Source organism: Vitis vinifera, chromosome 5, assembly GCF_030704535.1.
Source record: "Vitis vinifera cultivar Pinot Noir 40024 chromosome 5, ASM3070453v1".
Taxonomy (NCBI): Eukaryota; Viridiplantae; Streptophyta; class Magnoliopsida; order Vitales; family Vitaceae; genus Vitis; species Vitis vinifera.
In genome coordinates this window covers 26,044,028-26,059,632 of record NC_081809.1, presented here as the reverse complement: position 1 = coordinate 26,059,632, position 15,605 = coordinate 26,044,028, and the positions used below count along the sequence as shown (strand labels likewise).

The 15,605-nt window shown below is 34.6% G+C and overlaps 1 protein-coding gene across 2 annotated transcripts; it reads right to left on the bottom strand.

The window, feature by feature from the left end:
* Nucleotides 1-274: 274 nt before the first annotated feature.
* LOC100254139 (ion channel CASTOR) lies at nucleotides 275-13,217 on the bottom strand. Of its 2 annotated transcripts, none has more exons than XM_010652418.3 (12): nucleotides 12,777-13,217; nucleotides 11,486-11,557; nucleotides 9,079-9,690; nucleotides 7,604-7,786; nucleotides 6,803-6,862; nucleotides 6,512-6,715; nucleotides 6,070-6,318; nucleotides 3,995-4,093; nucleotides 3,381-3,575; nucleotides 2,951-3,043; nucleotides 2,363-2,629; nucleotides 275-1,137 (listed from the first exon to the last, which is right to left on the bottom strand). In XM_010652418.3, the coding sequence occupies exons 1-12, from the start codon at nucleotides 13,158-13,160 to the stop codon at nucleotides 919-921; spliced, it is 2,637 nt and encodes an 878-aa protein (XP_010650720.1). In that variant the 5' UTR covers nucleotides 13,161-13,217; the 3' UTR covers nucleotides 275-918. The 2 variants fall into 2 exon arrangements, with proteins under 2 accessions (XP_010650720.1, XP_002274786.1); XM_002274750.4 differs by lacking the exon at nucleotides 3,995-4,093 and adding an exon at nucleotides 3,839-3,937.
* Between the last annotated feature and the right edge of the window lie 2,388 nt (nucleotides 13,218-15,605).

The following is a 15,605-nucleotide window of genomic DNA, read 5'->3' as shown; positions in this document are numbered from 1 at the left end:
TTACTGTAGATATTAAAACATATCTTTCAATGATGACTTGCTTGAGCTTTATTATGACTGAGTCCATGTCAACTTTGAGATTGCCTACATATTTGAAAGTTAGGGATTTTGCAGGATTCTTGTATTGTCTAGCCAAATGCAGCATAAGAAACAGTACAAAACCACATAAGAGTTTAATAAGGTTCATTTTATACTATTGATAATGAATTAACTGTCTCTGATTAAAATAATAATAACAATAATAATAATGAATTAGCTATCAAGACAGTTAATATGAGCTCAATGTTATCATATCATACATAACATTATTGCATACCCGATTAAAGCAAAGATATGCAGCTTGTGTTCTAGCCTTGTTCCTAGTAAAAAGGGACCTAGGAACTCTCTTGGGGGTGATTTTGTGGTAGTTTGAATGATAAAATGAAACAAAAACCAAATCAGGAAGAACAGAAGAAACAGGTATAACTCATTTGTATTCTAATTAGCAATACAGTAGAGCCAGTTCAATCTATTAAAAAACACATAAGACCTATGGCATGAATCTTTAATCCTACAGACTCTCTTTAGCCCATTGGCAAGCATGATATCGATTCCGGTTTTAAGTTCATCTGTAATACTAGCACAGAAGAATTGATGCTGGACAGCCTAAAGACGTAAAAAACATTTGATATGGTTTATGAAAATGCACTTAAGGTAGACGATAAAGTTGATCACCTTTGTAATTTGGGTGTTTTATTAGAACTTTTTGGGTAGCTTTCTTGAGTAAGGTATCTGGATGATGTTGTATCTTCCCTTCAATTGCATGCCTTGCATGCACTTATGCAGATCTATGTAACCTAAGAATGAAGCTCAATGATCCTCCTGTGATTTCATTTCCCTTTCTGAAGAATCCTGTTTAATGTGATTAACAATTAAGACTCATTCCTTCTCAGCAATTACCACAAAAACATCCTTCAGTGACCACCTCTGTTTCTCGTTTTTGGCTGGGGGATTGATGATGGCTCTCTCAGCAGAGGATTGGCGATAACCAATCACAATTTCCCTCCTCTGTCGAGCACGTAAGATTATCTCATAGAAACTTAGTTCCTCGCCTTCACGCAGATAGAGGTTTGCTTGCCTTATTTGCATCTCATTTCCCTGCCAAAAGAAAGACCAATCTTATCCATGGTATGACAGAACCAAAAATAGACAAAGAGTTCACAGCCTTCTGCATAAAGCACAAGCACGATATGATGTGGGCAAGAAGCCATTTGTTAATCTCATGAGTGTCAAGTTATTCAAAATGGATATCTAGGATCTTTGTTTCTTACCTCATGGAAGCTAATTCCACATAAACATAGAAAACCCTAATAAAATGGAAAAAGAAAAGACAAAAAAGATAATTTTATACTTAATTAGACTAATGAGACATGATGGTTATGCATTCTAAACTACTAAAAGATTAATAGTGTGTAAAAAAGAATGAAGTGTGAGTTTGTTTTAGGGATGTTAGATGTGGTTGGCCAAGAAAAAAGTTGAATGCATTTACTCCCTCCAGGACAGATTAGAGTAGCTATTGTTTTCCATGGTTTCTATGTAGGAACGTTAAGGGCTCATCATTAAGACATATTGCCCTCAGCTCTCAATTGGAAAACCCTACTGAGTTGATGCCCCATGAAAAAGTTTCTCTCCATGTAAAATGGTCTTGTAATAAGCTTATACATACAACCGTTGGGATCATTTTCTGCTTCTGAACTTTTGATTGTTCAAATAACTATCAAATTAGTTGCTTGTTAAAAATATGGCAACAATTTTTCTATTTGGGAAAGGCTTGGGATAACTTCATACATTTCTATCTAGGTATGTTTTACTAGATAGAAACCGTTAATTTTCTATTCGAGAGGACATAGAACATGGGCCACTTCATTCTTATCTAGCAATCTCCTTTGCTCCCCTACATGTATCCATTATATGAAATGTTTTACTAGACAAACACCCAATTCATCTGCAGGGTCCCATGCTATGGACCAGATCTGCAAACCTCACATTAGGTTTACCTAGCATGCGTACTACATGTCTAGACAAACCAGACAGCCTCCTTTGGGTCTTGCCCTCCAGCTAAATGAGGCTTTGATGCCATGTTAGACAATCAATTTTCTTACAAGTTTAAGTTGTTAGGATTTGGACCCACAATTTATATCGTATGATCAACTATTTACACCTTCACATTTACTTGAGTCAACATTTTCAGGCAAGTTGTATATATATTATGGGAAGCTCATGTGAAGTTTGTTTTTGAAATGTGGCCTAACTGAGAAGAATTCTGCTTTGCTGCTGCATATAATCAAAATATATCCCAGTATTTTAGATAAGAAAAAGGTACCTCCTCTGCGAAGAGCTCTTCCAACACATCATTTATCTGGCGGTCCTCTGCAACCATGGCCAATGCCATGCTAACAAGCTCATTTGATAGAACATAATCACTGATCTTTGACATGGATAAGAGGTTTTTTGTCCTTGGGTCCAGAATTTCACTGATTATAACAGATTTATCTGAAGCCTGCTGCATCTCCCCTATCCAAGAGCCTTGTGAGAAGCTTCCTCTGTGACCTTGGGTTACCATGGCTTCTCTGTAAGGGAGACGCTTTGCCTGCAAAAATGTAAAGAGAAGATTCAATTGTATTGCCATGCAGAAATGAATATCAACGCAACACCAACATCATAAGCAAGGGCTTCTTTAATTGTACTGAAATGAATATCAACACAACTTCAGTATCAAGGGGAAGGTCTAGTTTGAGGCTACCCACACTCTAGAATTCATTCTACTAATAGGAAACAAAAATCCAAAACTAAATATAATGTTGAGGACAACAACCAAAACACCTCGATACTAGAATGAAAGCTTATATGGGAAGCAATCAAGACACAGAAGTAATAGTCAATCGTTTATACAAGCTCCAGTAAGAATAACCTGAATATCACGAATCAAAAGTAATGTGGCAAGAGATCTGGAATCTGCTTGAATTGCTGAATCCTCCACCGATTCATCAGCCAAAATTAAAATCTGTACAATTGAGTAGCTACATTAACATATCATTAGCCTAGGAAATGAGAACAAATACTTGTAGGTTTATCATCAACATCAATCACAAGTACCATTCACCCACCCCACCAACAGATGTTAAGATCTCCCAGCAGAAAAAGAAAAATGAAATCATGGTTGTTAATAACCAATCTGATCGTAAATTGTGAAATTATCACATCCATCTAGTGAGTTTGTGCTCCCCAATTTTTCCATATATTATAGGTTCCTCATTTTTCATTCTGCCATGGATACTCTCACTTGATACTATTCTACTGCCACAAATTAGTGTAGTGATACCAAATAAAGTGCTACTCACTGAATCAAAAGATTCCAGAGGAAGACTTTCCAAGTGACGCCGTATTACAGCATTTCCCTCACGATTAACCAATGTAATATTTAACAACCGGTTAATGTCAAGACCACCATCGATAAGCTTCCTTTCCCTCTCCTTTTCAGGAACATCATTGAACATCCAGAGCTCTGAACCATTTGCTAGGAAGGCATCCAATACCTACAACAACATAATGGAATAAAATTGATGTTTCCAAAATAGTATTTCAAGTCTTCTATTGGACCACCAAAAATAGCAGTAGAAAGTGAAGGTCTTGGAATATGGGAAAACTTGATTGCTTGTAAGCTTGCAAATTGAGTAATCATAATGGAGAAGAAACGGGGAATATGTTTTGTCTGACATGTCTACCGCCATGTGGTATGGACTGATAACTGCACCCAAGAAGTTCTGGGAGCATGATGATAGATTCTCTGTAGCATTACCATAATCATATCTTCCATATCTCGTCGCCAACCACAAAAAAGAATCTTTTCTGCAGACTTTGGAACAATAAAGTTTTTGGGTAGCTTTCCGCACCACACCTGCAGCATTCAGGCGAAGAAAAGAAGGAATTAGGGGCTTCAACCCAATGAGCTTACCACAATCATATCATCAATGTCCCTCCTCCATCCACAAAGTAGGATCTTCTGTGGCTTTCTTGCTGGTCGGGCAATGTGGATGAATGATGCTTCTTTGACCTGAATGATCAAATTGATTATACTTTTGTAAGTTTTAATTACGGTATGCCTCCTGACTTAAATTCCATGGTAGGCATCATCCCAATGTGCACAAACTAAAACATCTTTCCTAATTGCAAGTTGTCTTTCTACTTTAGTTTGTTTAAAGCAAATTAAATGCACGAACAAAAATCTTTGTGTTCACATCAACTTACTAGGTGTAGAAAATTGGACTTTTGCCACAAGAGGCAACACTAAAGGACAAGATCCAGACTGTGGTAGTCTCTGCAGTACCTAAGTTGGACATGCAGTATGCCAGACCACCAAGTAAAATGCACACCACCTATGATATCAATCGATGGAGCACCTGTGTCAAACACACAAGACACAGGTACACAATGTGGGATTTGTTCTTGTTCTTTTTCTTCCTTTTTTTTCCAGTGTCTTCTTTACATCAATTCAAAATGAGTTAAGTTACTTGCAACAGTGTTATATTACATGGGAGCTTCAGTTGAACCTATGTATATTTATATAATTCAAATCTTTTGATATATGAATATGTTAAAAATCTTACATGGAACCGATGTGTTGATCCTATAGGTCCACCTCAAAGTATAAAAACCCATTTAACCTCAGAACCATCTAGCCTTAGAATGTTAGAACACAGTATATTTTATATGGTATTTCCATAGCCAAAAAAGCACACTCATGCGGAAACTCTGCCTCTCATCCTCCTCTGCTAAAGCTTTCAAAGAATATAGTAATGAAGTTAGAAATATTCTTTGGGAGCGACCCATAGGGTCACTATTGAATAAAGCAACCATTCCAAAGTTCAAAGGAAGTAGAGTAGCAAAGGAATAGGTGGTCCACTGACTTATCAGTAGTAAGACATAAGGCGTATCCATTAAGAGTTAGGACTCAGAACTAATGGTTGTACATGGCTTTTTTCTTGGAACACATCATTGGTATGTGCCTTCTCATAGGTCACAAACAATGCAAGAGCTAACTTTTGGGAGGGCTTTCGTTTTGCTAATTGATATGGATGGGACTCGGGATTTCTACCACTTCTAAATAAGAACCATAAGAAACATTGAAGTTGTCCAGAATCAACACCTCTTACCAAGGGCTGCATTAACTAAAGATGTTGTCCAAAGCCAAACAAAGGACCAAAAATTCGTAGCTGTTGCTCTCATTTATTTATATTCTTGTGAAAGGCAAAGTTCCAAGAAGGTGCAGATAACAAGAGGATATAAAGGTTGAGAGATGGAAGCTTCCTTCCATCATGAAAGGTGAAAAAGGAGATGAAGTAGCTGTTAGAAGGAATATTCCCTGCCACCATGACTCTTCTTATAATCCGGTTTTTGGTCACAATCAGTCTTGTATGTCTGAAAAAATCCAAGAAACTTGAGCAGTAGCTTTTCTAGGGTAACAATGAGAGTTGCACATGGTAGGATTAGCATCCCACCAACTGGAAACCATACTATTTTTAACTAGAGAGTGCCACAGAGTATTCTGTTCTTTTGAACATGAAAAAAAAAAAAAAAAACACCACAACCATTTACCTATTATGGTTCTTTCCTGCACACGTCCTTGAACTAAACCCTTCTCCCTCTTGGACAGTCTTAAAGCTAATGAGACTCCTTCCTAGATTCCCTGATCTAACACCAATGGAAGTTCGTTTGAAGCTTCCTGATCTGCTTGACCACTAGTAGGCTCTATTCTACTCATCATGAAGTATTAACAGAAACTATCTGGGGAACTTCGATTGAATTAGGAACATTTCCATCTTTTTATTTTACCGGAGACACCTATTAGATAGGTTGATCTTTTTCCACTTAGGATGCCTGAATGTGATGAGTTGGGTGAAGCAAGATTAAGTCCCTAATAGTGGAATTGCCTCGTGTATGCCTAGAGTTAACAAAAAACAAACTGGAGCACAGCCAAGTGATCTATTTGAAATATTTATATTCAAAGGAAAAGTAAGGAAAGGAAAGCACCATAGGCAATGTGGCTGGAGCATATGTATCATCATCCTCTGCAATAACAAGAACTTCATCGCCTTCTTGTAGAATGTAAGAATCATCAGGATTCAGAATGATTTTACCACCGTAGGCTGCAGCCTTGATTCCACAAGGAATAGCATCAGGAAAACTGATCAATACATCCTCAAATTGCATGCCATCCAACTCTGGCCATCTTTTGATGTAGAATTCACAGTTTTCAAACCCAAGGATATCTTCCCAGATCTGCCAGGGTACAATCCATAAGAGGAAAAGAAGGATAACAGATATACCGTACAAATGGTCAAGCACAATCTGACAAGGGCAATCCATTAGCACTAAATGGTAATAGAGTGAAAATATTTGCTTAAAAACTTAACTAGGTAAATCAACATGATATACTAAACAAGATTATGCGTCAAGAGAAATGAAAATTTACCTGTGCAAGACCTGGCTGCCGAGCACATTGAATCATCAAGCGACCAATTACATCATGAGCAACAACAGTTTCAACAAGATCTCCACCGACAAGTTTCACAAGAACCTCATTGTCAAGATCACTTAGTTCCACCACAATGTGTCCTCTCAGCCCTTCTTTCACTCCTGTTAGACTTAATACAGTTCTCAAGGCACGAGCATCACTCTGTATCAAACCAGAAGGGGTATAAGATTAATATTTTCTTATCCAGTATCAAGCATGAAGCACATCAAAGTCTTCATTAAAATGGACCTGATCAGCATTTCCATCTTCAGCAAGGACGATAATTGCCCGGGCCTTGGAGACAGATACCTACGACTTTTATGCAGTTAGCACACATAATACAGAATCTTATTATCAGCCACCAAGACACAGAAAAGTTGACAGTCCCATTGCATATTCTAGGGATGAGATAAAGCAAATGCTAGTTGCCAAAACTTCTTTTAAGCATGGAAACTTCACACCTTGACAACAAGTTTCTTATTTTTCAGAATGGAATTAGACAAACATAAATTAGCAATTCATGTGTAAGTAACATCTTGGGGTACATTCCATCAACAGAGGAATAGAAGTAGGGAATTTAAAGCGGAACTCAACTAGAAACTAAAATAAGTAAAACAGAGAGATGGGTGACTGGGAATTAATTTCAGGATTAGATTATGCAATTACTGGAAAGCCCATTCACTTCTGGCAAAACATGGTTGCAAAATTATGGAAAATCACGTGCACTTTCAGCAAGAACTCCTTATACCTCTCCATTCTACTTCATAAAAATGTGATAACCTCAGTTTTGACTTGGCTCAAGGACTCGGATCCATTTCATGTTTACCAACATTAGCTTACTCTTTAACTTTTGAAACCAGATCAGCTCACTCTGGTTACTTTGTTTTCCAGCAGAGGATAGAGTAGACCAGAAAAACAATTGAAAATATGGACAAACGTTGTACATTATAAGAACAACCAATAGCAGAGGATAGAGTAGACCAGAAAAATAATTAAAAATATGGAAAAACATTATACATTATAAGAACAACCAATAGCAAGTATCCCCACCTTCTTCAGGTCAGCTAGAATCAGAGGGCTTCCACTTCTGCATATAACAGATGTTCCTCTGAAATCAAACTCCATTTTAGCAATGTCAAGTTCCATCTCCTCTTTGTCTCTCTCTGCCAGCACTACAACAATTCCTCCATCCAAACTCTCATTGGCTATTGAAAGCTGATTGAGCAATGATCCCTGAGTTCACAATGATATTATTAGTAAATGGGAAAAACAAGCACTCCAATGAGCTGCCAGAAGTTACCAAGTACATCATTTTTAAAATGAAGCATGTACTATGGATTGACAACCATGCAAATTTCATGAGATTTCTACTGAATTTCCCATGCTTGTATGTCCAGTGCAAAATAAGTTTTCCAATGCTTTTCAAAAGCTATAAAAAAATGAGCTACTTATTGGCTTCAAGAAAACTCAAAACATCAACACTATTCAGAGGTAGATCAAGTATGAAGAGAAAGCAGAAATACAAAAAAAACTTTTCATGTATTCTCTAATTCTTTTGATCAAAAAAAAAATGTATTCTCTAATTCTAGACTAAATTAAGTTAATCTTAAATAATCCAAATCTACTAGAATGCCAATTGATATCAACTGATGTATCTCACATACACTAGAGTCCAGTGCAACATTGCCTCCAAGTCTTACAGTTACATGGGGGCTGGTGGGGATGGGGTAGGGGCCATAGTGAGGAGGAAGAGTCTGATGCAATTAGATGGAGGCATCCACTGGAAGGGGGTTCTTTCTGATTGGGCATTAATGAAATTGAATGCAGATTTATTCACTCAGACGGAGGTGTACCACACCATGGTCTGATCATAGGTTGGATTCTTTGTTTGGTTGGCAGCTTAAGAGGTGATTCTTACCATTGTCCAATTAGGACAAAGGAGAAAATATATTGCTAAGCAGTGTTGTATGTATAAGAGGGCAAGAGAGTAAGTTGATCATCTCTAATTGAGTTGGCATGTTGCTCAGGAGTTGCAGTTCTCACAATTTTGGGTGTTCAGAATGGCAGTCAAAGAGTTCTTCGTATAATGGCATGGGAGGATGATAATAAGGAAGCCGAGAATGCAACAACATACATCCTTTTCCCATGCATATTGTGAGAGAAATAGGCAAACGTTTGATGGAGAAGAAATTTCAATCAGAAGATAGAGATCTATTGGTCTCTGTTTTTTGTTTTTGTAGGCACAACCTATGTAAAAAAGGGGGTAAAATATGAAATTGGCAGACTTTGTAGATGATTAGAATCACGGATAGGTGTCTTCTCTTTTGCTCTTTTGCTGGCTTCTATAGAAGGCTTTGCCGTATAGACGGGGCTTTCCCATATGTACCACATGCACTTGGATTGCAACGTTCGTTTAAATACTAAGATTTTAAAATTTTAATTCATTCTCTTCCTGCGTTGACATAAGAGAAAGCAAAAGAACAAGAAAAGTTTCATATATATTAGTGGTGGAATCAGAATCTTACCAATTTATCACTCCAACCAAGAATTAGAGTGTGGTTTTGTTCAACCACTTCACTTCTTCCTTTCCTCAGTGAGTCCAACTTCTCTGAAATTGCATCAGAAACAAGCCCAAGCATCATTGCAAATATAAGCATCCCACCAAAACTAATGGAAACTGAAACAAGCCTTGGACCAATTCCTTCAGAATTTGCATGGTTGCCTGAATCAGCAATATATGTCCAAGATAACCATAGGCAATCAGCTAAGCTATCAACTGTCACACCAAAGAGAGCCAATCCACCAAGACAAATAAGTAGTAGAGTGGCAACCAGCAATGCCAATGGCTTAGCATATGGATGGACTGATAAAAACGCATCCACCTGATATGCTAATTGCTTGTTTAGGGAAACTTCTTCAGAGATATTGTCTGCAGATCTTCTTGATTTTGAGACGTAGTCAACATACTTAAAAATAAGAAAGGGGATGAATAAAAGGGTGAAAGTAATAATCAGAGCCATATTCTTTAAGTTTCTGTTAGGCAGATGATCACTCTCCTGGGGCACAGGATTTGTAAGATCAACATAATCCAAAATATTGCAAGTTTGTAATCTCATATTGAGCTCATAAATCTGATCCTGTAGAAGCAAAAAATAAATAAATAAATAAAAAGAACCCAAAAAAAACCAACTAAGAAATAAACCCAATGATACTTCATAATTAGTCTCAACCATAACAAGTGATGACAGATTCAGATAAGATAATGAGGTAATGGAGCCACCTGATTCAATTAATTTATCATTTGAAAGATGAATCCACTGCAAATCTACAAATATTTCCGAGGTGCAAAATATAACTCAGCACTCCCACCTTCAAAAGCCACTAGTGATTCACAATTTCAGGCCAATGGAGCTGGTTAATTTTGTCCATGGTCAAGAAAAGGCCATAGGCTTGACCCAAATGTAATATCCTAAATTTCATCAAATTGTGAAGGTTCAAAATTTCCCCTAGAGTTTAATCTATTCAAACAATTTCAATTATTCTCAGCTGAACTAGTTGGAGTCCTGAAATTACAGGGCTTTAGTTGTTTCCATTGAGCTCCAAATGCAGTTAACAAAACAAAGTAGAGTCATATAATGTCACCAACATATTTGAGATAAGAGGATGATCTGGAAACATGGACAGAGTCATGTTCATGCGGTGTCGGACATGGCAACTCCTGAACTCAGACAGGGGAACAAGTGTTTGTATGTGCTTGTGTGTGTGCATGCTTGTGCATGTGTTTGAGTTTGTGCTTGTAGGATAGTGCCATAAAGCATAAAAGAATGAACATGTAAGGTGACTTTATGAATTTTGATAATAGTTTTTGAAAACTGTTCCGTGAAGTTATGTGGAATAAAAGTCTATTTGGGAACTTGAAATGTTTTTATCATGTTTTCTATGTTTTTAAATATGTTTTAAAAATAACTTTTATTTGTAGTTCTTTATTTTTAATCATTCTTTATATTTATATAATTATAGTTTAAAACAAACCTTAGAAAATAAGAGAAAACAACTAAAAGATCTTCTTTAAATACACCTTATTTTCTTGTTATCAAACATATTTTCCTATTTTTCTGTTGTAGGAAACAAAAAATTATTCTCAAACAGGGGCCGTAAGTGCAGAACAAACCATATCACCATGGGGGTGGTTAAAGGAAGCATGGAAGGGGGGGGAGGGACAATGGTATATAGTGTAGTGAAAAGCAGTCTTTGAAAAAATTTGAACTCATACAACAATTTTTTCTTTTTTTCCCTTGAATTTTCCACGGATAACCAAACACGTGAAAAAATTTATATTCCTTTCCTTAGCTTTTTCTTTCCTTCTATTTTTCCTCCCAATTTTCTTTCTCTCGCATTTTCCGGGAACCAAACATAGCCTTTAAGCATAAGGTCGAAGGTTCAAAACCCCTATAGCAATTTTTTTTTAGGGGTATGTGCCCCTCCTGGTCCTTAGCTGGCTAGGTCAATGCCCAGAATCATATGTTCCATAGAAGCCAACATAAGCAAGCCTAAATACAGAGACCTAATGATTTGCAAGTAGGGTGCAAGTATCTTAATTTTGCTCTGAATAAATTGAGATTGAATTTGAACTCAAGCAAGGTGCTCAAGTAGAATCAAGCTTAATGTCATTTAACAAATTTTAAAATTTGTGCTATCCACTTGCAAAGTTCATTTTTGGGGTTTACATTTTAACCATTCTTCTACTATTAGAAACCTTGTTTATGGCTAATAATATTGTCAATCTTGTTTTTTTAAGTTAGAAATTTATCTTCAAGGTAGGCATTGGCCATTTTTTTTTTAATCCTAAAAGAAGGTAAGAAAACCATGCAATTAAGCTCAAAACACTAGAAAGAATGCAACCACATTTTCCAATTGAAATTAGTAATTTACCTGTAAAACATTAATTTGGTTATGTAGGGAGAAGTTTTTGTGCAGCAAAGAGGCCAAAACTGTTGCCAAAATCTGCAAACAAACACCAACCAATGAGCTAAAAATTGGCTACATGGCATGATATGAAGTCAAGATTATGAGAAGTCGTAAGCATTTTTTTTTAGGTTTAATAAGAGCTTCGAAGTTCTTGTATGAATTGGTTATCGACAAATCAAAAGCTTTTTGATAAACTTAATAAGAGCTTAGAAAAACTTAATATGAAGGTTAGGGAAATTTATTTTTTATAAAAATTCTATTTTAATTTATACTAAAAAATATTTTATATTTAAAAAAACTTTTACGATATGCATATTGTTCTTTAAAAATTATGGTTTTGGTTTCGACTTCAACTTTTGATTAAATTCAAAAGCCAGAAATGATCCCAAAGGAACCTAAATCTATTTGACTCATTTTGTTAGAAGGACTTATCTTAATAAAAAGAGCATAATAACAAAGTTCAGAAAATATTTTTTTCATAAAAATTCTGTTTTAAGTTATAAAAAAAAGTCATTTCATATTTAATAAAATTTGTATAATATAAATGTGACTTTTTGAAAAAATTATTGCTTTGCTTCAACTTCTAATTAAAGTAAAAACAAAAGTTGTTCGAAACGAAACCCTAGGCTTTGTTTGGGAAAACCTTGTTTTTTTCTTTTTTTTAACTTATTGAATAAGTGGAAAAATTAACTTTCATATGAAACAACATTTTCTTAACTTTTTCATTTTTTTTTAAGCTAAAAACTCTTTTAATGAAATCATTTTAAACTAATACCGAAACCTTAATTTTGTTTGAGTTGTTCTTATTTATTTATTTTTAACTAAGAAGTGAAAATATAAGTCAAAATCATTATTTTAAAGGAGTAATATCGGAGTAATGAAAATTCTTATGAATAAAGGAAAAAAAAAAGGTTTTTGTTAAAAAAGTAGTTGTATCCAACTCTTTTGAATTCATAATTTGTTATAATGAGAATATATATGAACAAGATTCTTCCACCCAATTCAATTAGGTTTAAGCTTAAAAGTTGATTTTAATTTCATCCAAATATGATGAACATAATGATATCGATAATCAATTCATAAAAACAATTATGTAATCTCTATTTGGTTGCCGAGAAATCTAAAAAAAAAATTAAAATATAAATAATATTAAACCAGTTTCGTTTTTTTCCAAATCAAATAAGATAAATATTTTATTTTATTTTATTTCGCATAAGACTACAACGGATTCAACGAACTCCACAAATACACTCACCGCTGCCAAAATCGCCATCCGCCACCGACCACCGAAACGGCCGGCGCAAGCCCAGGCGAATTTCTTCTCCCCCGAAACATCCACTGAAACGTCCGGTTTCTTCACCGGAACGTCCGGTTTCTGTGCGGAAAGGGGACGAGCCACGTTCGAAGCCGGGAGGCTCTCCGTCCGGCGAGCGAACTCGACCCTGCGGCGAATCCCGGCATATTTGGAACTGGAATGCGAGAAGCTCTGGAATGAAGAGGGCTTGGGAGGTCTGGAAATCCTAGGGTTGGTGACGCACCTCCTAGGGTTTGGGTTTGGGTTTGGGTGGATGAATGAAGGAGAAGGGAAGAACCAGTCTCTGCTTGGAGAAGGAGATGGTGATTCAGAGTCAATGGACATGGATGTAAATAAGCGAAAGATGAGGGGCTCTTTTGAGTTCAAGTTTTAATTCTTAGGTTTGTTACTTATAATCATATGATTACAGGGTATTAATTAAATGTTTGTTATTAGAATAATGTGAGGGTGGTGGGTGGCTTATATCATATGATTTTGGACATATTATAAGGATAAACCAACAAAGCAAACCCTAGATCCAATCTTTTTTAAAAGTTAATTTACTCGAGAAGGAAGATCCACGAGGAAGATCCAAATTACAATACGTGTTTCATTATAGTTAAATATTTTTTGTATTGACTAATAATTGTGTATAACAATAAATCATCTTATATTGATATGATAGACTCTCATTTCAGGCAAAATATACTCGATGTATGTGAATCTAATAATAATAAAATTTAATTTAACTAATTAAGATTATTGAATACGATTCATGGTACTCATTAGAAAAAGAATGAGTCTTATTGACGAAATTAATTGATTTTGTATTCAACATTTATGAGTTCAACTTTTTAATTAAGCTAGTTCTTTAGCACAAATCTCATATTTAACAATGTGACAATGATTATCAAGTACAATGGGCATTCACATGCATGGGAATAGAATAAAATTCTTTAAGCATATGATATGATGGGTGTTTACCTCTCATATTTACCAAACACAAGCTTTTGCATTCAAATATTATCATAATTTAACATATAAATGGATACAAATAGAGGCAAAACATATTCTATGACATGATAACAAAAAACCATGTTGTCCTTTTGATATTAGTCTTGATATACAAGATGTAATTTGGTTTATTGGATCATGAAAATGCCTCCTTACAACAAATTAAACATTTTATGCAATTTTAGACCATGTAGAGTGTTAGTGTTTTTGTTTAATGGCGGTCTTGTTCAAACCTTCAAAGTGATGTAGCGATACTTCTTTGGGTCATACATAAACAATTCATCATTGAGAGAAGTTTTTGTAAGCTTTTGATAGTAAATTTCATCGGTTTGAAAGATAAATTAAAGTATATTAGCATGTGAATGAAATAGTTCGATTGAAATTTGTTATTAACAATGATAAGATAAAAATGATGTTCAGAGAAGTATTTTTTTTTGCCTAGAAGGGGATAATTTGTTAAGCCCATGGTAGGTACTACATGAAATAGAACTTAAAAATAATTGGTAGATTGATACTATTTGCACAATCAATCTCCCATGAAAACTAATTTAGAAATTTCTATATGACCATGCCTAATAGATCAACCAACTTAGTTAGTTGACCGACTTGTGGAGTTTTGACATTTATAATTTATTTTTTATTTATGTTGATTGATTAGTTGTTTAGAAGTTGTGAACACAAGTAATAACGATATTAGGGTTTAGTTTTCATATAAACGACTTTTCTAAGGATTAAAGAACTTTAAGCATGAAGTAAAATATTCTGCTATCCCCATATATTTGAGGATTCAAAATAAGATTAATTGTCGAAGATTTTGCCAATCTTTTCAATTCATTATAAAACCTTTTATAGTTTCTTGGGTGAGAGATGAGATAGCACTTTGAATATTAGGAAGGTCTATTGGAACCCCAAATCTAAATGCATAAAGATATTAAAGAACTTTAGTTGAGGAAACTCTTGAATTAGTAAAAAACCTTCAAGTTGGGAAAAAATTATATTAAGTAGATATAGGTCGTTATCGAATCACTATAAATCACTATCTACATTATTTGTTTATTCGTATATTTTATTTAGTTGTTTAAATTATTGAATTGCATTTATATTAAGTTTTATTTTTATCGCTTAGTGTTATATAAAAATTGATAAATATTAAATTCACCTCTCTTTTTAATATATAGATTGGGTTTGGTAGACTCCACAATTTTTTAGAAAGGTTTTTATAAGGAGAATTCCACTTCAAATCTTGGTGTCAAGTTGTGTGATTAGATTCTATGTTTGATTCTACTCCATTTCTCATTTTGATAATTAAATTTAAGAAAAAGTGATGTAAACATGAGACAGTGAATTTCATATAAAAACTTTACTCTTTACAATTACTTAAGGAAGGTTGATATAGAAAAATGTAATATGATTTACAAAAGTATATGATTCGGCTATAATATGGAAACGGTATCTCTTGAAATGCCCAATCAATTAGGTCACGTCACGTGTGTATTTAAGCAAAATTGTTTTGTACCTTGATTTATTCATTTATTCCTTAATTATTAAGATGATGTTTGTTTTTTTACTTAATTCTAAATAAAACTTTAATGCTTAATAGTGTTAAGTATTAGACTGTTTGTTTTTGTAATATTTTATTTCTATTAAGCATTAAAAGGTAAAGAAAAATTAGCATGTTATTTTTTCTATTTGGAAAAAACCAAATATTTTGTGGTGGTGGTGTTTGTTTTTTTACTTAATTCTAAATAGAACCTTAATACTTAATAGTATTAAATA